Here is a 9,016-nt window from a genome sequence, read left to right on the forward strand (position 1 = left end):
CACAGAAGCCTCCCTGTGCTGTGTGAGTGTTCCTGGGGTCTCACAGTAGACAATCATGGGATCCCCTGACAGCCACTGCCTATAGGCTGGGCAGGGAGATGTAATGGTTGATGAAGGTGAGTAGGATAACTGTTTTACCATTTGTAGAAATGAAGACATCTAAAGGAGGAAATTAGTTTCAGAAGGAAGATGATCAATTTATACTAAACAAGTTAATTTCAGGGGCTTAGTGGACCTACCTAAGATAAAGGAAAGCAGAAGCTTAGGAGAAAGTCAGTATTAAGGAAAGCTGTAACAATAAATAATACTTGTAAGGAGAGAAAGTGCAGTACTAAAGAAAGCTATCGACATAAATAGGAAATTTAAAGGGAGAAAGAAAAAGAATTTAGAAGAGAGATGTTCCTTGAGCTTCAGGATAAGTTTGCATCTGTGTGTGGCAGGGAAAGGAAGTGGAACTAAGGAGGAAGAGGAAGAACCAGGAAGTTAAGAGTAGCATCAGTGAGGTCAGGGACCTTTTAGGAGCAAGAAGGTGTCTGTGAGCCAAGGATGTACAGAGATGAAGTGTAACCCCTGGAGCGGCATTTGGGAGGAAACAGCTTAATGATTTGTAGCCATCAGTTTCAGTGGAGAAGTGGGGGCAGAACCAGAAGGTGAGAGGGGAGGAAATGCATTTGTGGGTGCAAACTATTTTCAGGCATGTTTTCAACATGTTTGGTATTGAAATGAAGGTGAGAGGGAAGACGGTAGCTTAAATCAAGAGACTGATAACTGATGACTTAAGAGAGACAAAGATGACTGTGATATTTAATGGGCTGTGTCCTGGAATGAGGGGGAGGTGTTGATTTAAGGAATTTAACAGAAGAGATAGCAATGGAAAGGACAGAAATAGTTCTAGAGATGGAGAGCACAAGCTGTTGAATTAAATATACATTTTTCTACATTTCATTTTCTACTCCACTGATTGGGGGTGATAATAGTGCCAACTTCATAAACTAGCTGTGAGGTTTCAATGTGATATTATATAGAAAGTGCTTAATAAAAGGGCTGGCAAAGTGAAGTGCTACTAAGTAAAAGTGACTCTTGCTGTTCATATTATATAAGGTATAAATTATAAGTGCTAAACAAGAACTACAAGAGGTGGAAGAAGAGATGGTGCTTTGTTGGGTCAGTAAAGGAAGATATGGGATCAAGTTGCTGTACTTGAGAAAGGATGGAATTTAAGGACAAAGATGGAAGGGAAATATGGGAGAAATAATGGTGCAAGAGGAGGGCAGTTTAAAGTTGAATAGCATAAAGTAAAAGGGAAAATTTGAAGACATCAATAAGATAGTTAAAAAACGTCCTGAGTTAAAAAATGTTTCAAGCATCCCATTCTCTTTCTAGCTTACATTTCCCAGTGTTCTAATTTAGAACTGACTTAATGGAGAATTGACTTAATGGAGAAATTCAGACCACAAATCAAATACTCTTTCATTCTCCATCTCTACCCTCATGTTCTCATTTCCTTTTTACCCTGGATAAACTTAATTATCCATGCTTATAATCACTCTTTTGTCCCTCCATCCAGTCATCAGTATCCTTGTTTCTCTCTCCCTGAAATACACTGCCTGGAAAACCCTAACCCTGCTGAAGCTTACTATTTAAATGCTCCTTCTCTCTGGGGAATAATTCTGTCATTGGTCCTTGGGAGTTGTCAAAAGTTATGCAAAGGATGGGGATAAATACCACAAAGTTATATAGTATGAGTTAAGGACTTGATACACCTGTAAGAGTGTGTCAATACAAGGGACACAGTCTTCCCATTTCTTCAGAATTCCACAGAGGTATCCCTTTTTCAGGAGGGATCCTGGGTGTGTCTTGGGTTTTGTTCTAAGGGAGGGGCCCCTTCCCCATTGCTCTTCCTTCATATAGGGCTTTGATGATAGCGACTTTAAAAGGAAAGGAACATACAGACTTGGGGAATCAAGTAGCCTAGAAGTCATGCCAACCATATACAGGAGCTGTCTGGGAAGACCAGCAGCCCTCTGCTTTAGGAGGCAGCTGGGAACCTCAAGTTCCTTTGGATAGTACAGTCCCCCAGCCATGGGAAGGAAGCCACTGTTCCCATAGGAATCTGAACTTGAGCATTTTCCATCCAGCTGGGGGAATATCTAGGGCCATTTTTGGACAATGCTGCTCCTTTGTAATAACCTACCCCCAAACTCTGAGTGTTCATTAGGTATATCTGGAATAGGAAGAGGGAGATGTTGTTCTTTAGAGTCTAAATAAATTGCATTTTTCATACTCCCTAAGAATGAGCCATATTGTCACCAACTACCCCCCCATTTATTGCAATAAGTCCTATAAAGCCCTGCAGATAGTTTCACCAGCTGTGACCCTCCATCCATCCTCTGATGTTCAAGTTGGAAAAAGAGAAGTGTGTTTTGATCCTCCTTATCCCACTTTTTGCAGATTCTTTGGTGCATGAGGGTCCAGCTAAGGCAGAGGTCACTTACTGCTCACTTCAAGGGTCCCTACCATTAGTATTCATGTCTGCAGCAAACCTTGGTTTGACGCACTCTTACAAAAGCCACCAGCAGGAGTCACAGAGAGCAAGTCCTTCCTTTGCTATTTTTGCCCAAAACCCTAGACCCAAAGGAAGAAGGGATCCTATTTACTCAAAGAAGCCAAACGGGCACCCCCACTGAGGGTGGTAGGAGTAGAGGAAGGGGCCCCAGCCCCAGCTTCCTTTTATCTGAATGGACCTCCAATAAGGAAAGGCAGGAGGTATAGGGGGTGTTACTATTTTACACTGTGGCAGGCAAGCTGATCTTTTGAAGTCTTACTGGGGAGACTGCAGGGTGAGGAAGATTAAATGCCTGGACCTCTAAAGGGAATGGGGTTCCCTCCTCCTGGGAGCTCCCCCTCACCCCACTTCCTTGGCCTGACTTTCATCTCCCCATGGCTCTGTGCAGACCCCAGTACCAATGGTGTTTTGTGCCCTGACAACGGTGCTATCTTTACTACTTTCCCTTCCATCCTGGCAGCTTTCCCAGGGAAATCTTTCCATTCCTAAGAAGGCCCTGAAATTTGTATTATCTTCAGACCCCACAAAACCTGGATCTGTTCTTGGTTTCTGACAAATTTTCAGAGAATTTGTCCAGAACCAGTAACTCACAAATTCCCAGTAATTTTGTAAGGTGACTCCAAGTGGATTCATAATCTCTAGGAAGTCTCCTCTGATTTCATACACCTACTTATGATAGGAGTAGGCATGTTTCTCCTCTTAACAGGTGTGTCTTTTATTCCTAGGTCTCTCATTCCTTTGGGGCTGCTTTCTGGGGCAAAGGACAGGTTTGCTCTCTCTGGCCATTGCTAGTGGCTTTTGTAAGACTGTTTCAAATCAATGCTTGCTGCAGACCCGAGCTCTAGTCTCTGTAACTGGCTGTGGAAGGAAGCCATTTGTTGGAGCTTACGAGTTTTTTTATTTTTAAAATATGATTTCAGATTTGTTCAGGGTTGGCAGTCCTCTTTCCCTTTTCTATTTTCTTAGAAGAAATCTCAGAGAAAAAAATTTAGGCAAAACACCAATGTTTTGTGGGCTGATAACACTGAAAATGATGCCATTTACTAGAACAAGGAAGGCTAGTTCAACTGGAAGAGCTGGTTGGACAGCTGATTGGATTCTGTTGTGATTAGACTGGGGATGATGGAATTGGGGTGGGGCTGATTTGATTAGAATTTTGAAGAGACTTATAAATCCTGATCAGCAGTATGTTTCATTTGGAGAGGTTTTCTTGAGAAGAGAGTATATGTTTTCTTGAGAGAAAATAATCTCCAATTTTATCCTAAACAACTACCAGAGGACACCTCACCAAAGATCATATTTAAGCTCAGCCTTGAAGGGGTAGGGGAGCTGCCTATGTGTAAAGAGCATCACATAGGAGGAGGAGTGCAGGCTCTTCTGAGACATAGCCAGGAATAGGAGAAAGCCAGGGGAAGGGGTGATGGTGGCCCAGATCATGCAGGGACTTTCAGAACATTTGGAGGATTCTAAGTAGGATGGAGTAAGCATGTCCAAAGTTTAAGGTAAAAACAGATTATTTGTAGAGGGGAAAAACTAGGAAATTAGAATAAAGGACCACCTGAAATCATGCTAATGAGAGAGTTTGCTGATGTATCTGTTTTTCTACCTTAAACAAGGGAATGTTTCTCTTGTTTCACTGTTAAGGGCACTTGCTATTTGTTTTTACATTGAAACACTTTATCTTACTGTAGAAATTTTTCTGAGTAGTTTTCAAGTAAAGAGTTTTCAAATCATGAATGAATGTTCAATTTTATGAAATCCTTTTTTGGTACCTATAAGATGATGTTATTTTTCATTTCCTTCATTAATATTCTGATTGTATCATTAGATCTTGTGATGTTGAATCATCCTTGCATTCCTGAGATACAGTCTATTTGATCAAGATGTATTATTCTTTTAGCATTTTGCTTTACTGGTTAGATAATATTCTATTTAGCAAGCTTTCATTTATGCTTTATTTTCTGTTGTCCTTTTCCAGTTTGGCAATCAGATAAGTATAGCCTCATCTGAGTAGCTTTACAACCTTTTCTATAGCATGAAAGATTTCTATAATCAGTTGTTTTCTTAAAAATTTGCTAGGTTCACCTATAAATATTGTGTCTCAAGTTTTTTTTAGGGGTCATACTTTGATCCAGATTCTTATTTGGGATATTTGAGCTTTCTTGTTTTTGCTTTGATCCATTTTGTGTATGTTTCCTCTCTAGAAAATTGTCTTCTTATCTGTTGAAAATGTTGATGTCAGATGCTCATAAGATTCTCTTGAGATTTAGAAAAATTCTCTGCTATATTACTAGATCTGTGTACTGTTTAATGCCTAGTATTGTTTATTTCTACTTTCTATCCTTTCTTATCAATTATGCTCATGGTTCATTTCATTTCTTATCTCTTCAAATGACATTTTTGGCCATCATCCTTCTGTTTTGTATGTATTATTTTTCATTAATTTCATCTTTTTTCTTTCTTATTTCTTTACTCCTCCTTCTTCCATTTCCTAGCTTCTTCAATCAAATGTTTAGTTCATTTATTTTCACTCTTCCTTTTCCTTTTAATACAATGAAATATGTCTCTTAGTCTTCAGTGCTTCTCACTCTAAACTGTTTTTAAATAAACATATGGAAATTTGTGAAAATCTTAACAGCCGGATGAATGATCACAATTAGCTATTATGATGGCTGTGTAACCAGCACCAAGATTCCAAACAAAATATTAACGTTACTCCAGAGACCCCCTCATGCTCCCACTCACAACCTCTCTTTCTCAAAGGTAACCACTGCTCTGACTTCTCACATAGATTACTTTCCTCCTTCTTTATATATATTTATAGAAAAAGATGAAATTTCATGTAAAATTGAAATAATGGATTTGATAGTCTTTTAGGTCTGGATAATATTGCCCAGTATTATGTTTGCAAAATTATCCCTATATGTTCATGTAATTTTCAGTGCTCTATTGTATTCCATTGTAGGACTGTACCACAATGTATTTGTCCATTCTACTGTTGATGGACATTTGGGTTGTCTGCAGTATTTGCTATAGAAATGATATTGTTATGAGCGTTACTGGAGGTGATTTTCCATGCACAGCTGTACAGATCACCTAGACAGGTGGTAACAGTTGAATCATAGCACCTGCATATATCCTATCTTACACATGCATAAGTTCAGTTTTAATAGATACTGTCCAAATAGTTTCCCAAAGTGTGACTTACATTCCCTCTATGAGGGTATGAGAATTCCCATTGTTCTACATCAACACCACATCCTATATTGTCAATCTTATAAACTTTTAGCCTTTCTTTGAGTGTGGGATACTAGCCTATGGTGGGATCCCATGGTATTTTATTTGTAGCTCCTGAATAACTTTCTCCAAACATTAATGTTCAGGCTTTTGTATTCTTTCTTCTAGGTTTTGTTTTAAACACTGTCCTGGAGACAGTACATTTGGAACACTGTACACCCAGGACTGGGTGAGTCAGGAGGCGTCAGAGAACAAACCCCAGTGCCAGCTGAGGGAGGTCACAGAGTTGCACGCTCAGCCTCCTGTATCAGCTTCTGCCCAGAGGGCAGTCTCCTGGGGAAGCAGCAGGCCCAAAACTATCATCTCATTTGCATCAAAGTCCATGGGTAGTTCCTGCTGACTCAAAGACACTCACACTAATTTTGGAATAATAGCATTTTCCACCATCCTCAACTATCCAGACCATACCTGAAGACTTGAGAGTTTGTTGTTCATTATGGAGGCTATGAAGTCTCAGGCAAACTGTACCCAGAACCCAAGTTGTAGAATCATGACCTTCTACCCAATTGAAGAAGAGTTTAATGGTTTTGAGAAATATATTATTTATATGGAATCTCAAGGTGCACACCGAGCAGGTGTGGCCAAGATAATCCCCCCCCCAGGGGTGATAAGCCAGGAAGACATACTATGACATCAGTGACATCCTAATCCCCACTCCCCTCCAGCAGGCTGTCTCGGGCAGGGCTGGTGTGTTCACTCAATACTCCAAGAAGAAGAAGGCCATGACGGTCGGGGAGTACCACTACCTGGCAAACAGTGCTAAATATCAGGCACCACCACACTCAGATTTTGACGATTTGGAGCGAAAATTCTGGAAAACCTGGCTCTACAGTTCACCGATCTATGGCGCTGACGTCAACGGCTCCTTATTTGATGCAAACACTAAGCAGTGGAACCTCAGACACCTGGGTACCATTCAGGACCTGCTGGAGCAGGAGTGTGGGGTGGTCATCGAAGGTGTCAGCACACCCTACCTGTACTTCGGCATGTGGAAGACCACATTCGCATGGCACACGGAGGACATGGACTTGTACAGTATCAACCATGTGCACTTCAGGGAGCCCAAAACATGGTACTCGGTGCCCCCAGAGCATGGCTGGCACCTGGAATGCCTGGCTAAGGAGCTCTTCCCGGCCAGTGCCCACAGCTGCAGGGCCTTCCTGCGGCACAAGGTGGCCCTCATGTCACCCACTGTCCTCAGAGACAACAGGATCCCCTTCAGTTGGGTCATGCGGGAGGCTGGTGAGTTCATAGTCACATTTCCCTACGGCTACCACGCTGGCTTCAACCACGGCTTCAACTGCGCGGAGGCCATCAACTTCGCCATGCCGCGCTGGATCGATTATGGCAAAGCGGCCTCTCAGTGCAGCTGCGGGGAGGCCAGGGTCAGCTTTCCCATGGATGTCTTCGTGCACACCCTGCAGCATGAGCGCTATGAGCTCTGGAAGCGTGGGCAGGACCAGGCGGCGGTGAACTACTTGGCGCCCGTGGCCACGGGCAGCCAGGAGCCGGGCACCTGGAAGGAGTTATGGGCGACCGGGAGAGCCGCGCTGGGCCTCCGGGACCTGCCGCCCCGCCACTTACTGAGCCCTGCCAGGCAGGTGGCCGCGAGGCAAGGGGGCCCCCGCCGCGCCCCTAGGCTGCCCGCGTATCGGCACCGCGTGTGAGCCTCTGATCCTCCCTCTGCAGCTCAGGGCAGGGATGCCGCTTGTCGGTCCCCGGAGCACAGCTCAGCCCTGCTGACAACCTCGGGCCCATGCGACCTGGGTCTCCACCCAACTGGCAGGTGGGGTCCTGGCCGTCGTCCTCGGAGCAGGGGACTCAGAAGCTGAGTGACCAGGCACCAGCCAAGAAGCGCCTCTTGCTGAGCACAGCATGCACAGCTCAGGATCCCGATGCTCAGGCCCTGTCTTTGGACGGACCCTCACTGGACAACGCTGCACCGCCGAGCCCTGCGTCCCCGCATTCTGCTAAGGCTTCCGGGTGCTGCTGTGTCCCTGCACCCTAAGCCCAGGGGACGTTTTGGTAGCCCACTACTCTGATGCGTGGAGGCTCCTTAAGACTGGGCATGTGTACACCTCAGAACCTTCACAACATGCGGTGCTGCCACAGGACCTGCAAATGAGGCCCCACAGACATTGCCAAAGCCTGATCTGCACCTAAACCCCATTCTCTGGGCCAGCTCTGGGTGCTGTTGCAATTTGGATGAATCCTGGACTTTGGTTCCCCTCTGGTCTCTTCCCTTCCCTCTTTCCCTCTCCTCCCCACTTTCTTAGAAGTCTAGGCCCTTTTGACTAGTTTGGTCTGTAGAGGCTCAGAAAATAATTATGTTTCAGAGTCATTGGTGCCTTTAAAATGTATCACCAGTATTTTTTTCAAAAATACATTAAAGGTAACCAAAGTGTTAAAATCTGATTTTATTTCTAATATCATCCATTCAGCCAATTGAAGAATGAAGGTTATTCTTGTCTGCACTCTTTTTAATAGTTATATCAAAACATTTCAAACGAAACTTATTTTATGGGATGGTTATATTGTGTGATGTTGGTGAATGATTTGGGGAGATGCTTGTTGGGTTCTGGCTGGCTAGCTGGGAGGGGGGATTTGGTTTGTCAGCCATATCTAAGGATGACTTGGTGGAAACCACCTGGGAAACTGTATGTGGCCGGGCAGTGCAACCCAAGTTGCCGGGAGAGATGAGCAAGCACAGAACAGAAGTGCCACTGTCTTTGCTCTGAGTCTCCACTTCCTTTTCAACACTATATATTTCACATGGTTAATTCATTGATTCATCCCAATAAGCAAGTCCACTAATAAATGAACATGATAACACCAATTGGCAACATGTGCTGTGAAGAAATAAAGGGGATGGGACGATAGAGCAGAACGGGCAGGGCTGGCCTGTAGGTGGCCCGGGAAAGCGTCCTAGAGCAGGAGGCCTTTTCTGAGACCCAGTTGGTGAGAAGGAAGGTCCAGAGCTGACTCTCACTTAAAGGAAACAGCAAGTATAATAGACCTAATGTGGGACTTGATGGTTTTGTTTCCTTGGGAATAGAAAGGAAGCTCATTTGTGTCTGGGGCAGAGGAAGAGAGAGGGAGGCAGGGTCTGAGGCATATAGGCAGTTGTGGTTCATGTGAAATATTTGAATTTTT

General features: G+C 43.8%; 1 protein-coding gene across 1 annotated transcript; it reads left to right on the plus strand.

The window, feature by feature from the left end:
• Window positions 1-6,206: 6,206 nt before the first annotated feature.
• LOC118908716 (lysine-specific demethylase 4D-like) lies at window positions 6,207-7,530 on the plus strand. Its single transcript, XM_036878610.2, is given in 2 exon segments — window positions 6,207-6,455; window positions 6,457-7,530. Coding segments are annotated over 2 exon segments (1,230 nt in total). The 5' UTR covers window positions 6,207-6,299.
• Window positions 7,531-9,016: the final 1,486 nt, after the last annotated feature.

This window comes from Manis pentadactyla, chromosome 10 (genome assembly GCF_030020395.1).
Source record: "Manis pentadactyla isolate mManPen7 chromosome 10, mManPen7.hap1, whole genome shotgun sequence".
NCBI lineage: Eukaryota > Metazoa > Chordata > Mammalia > Pholidota > Manidae > Manis > Manis pentadactyla.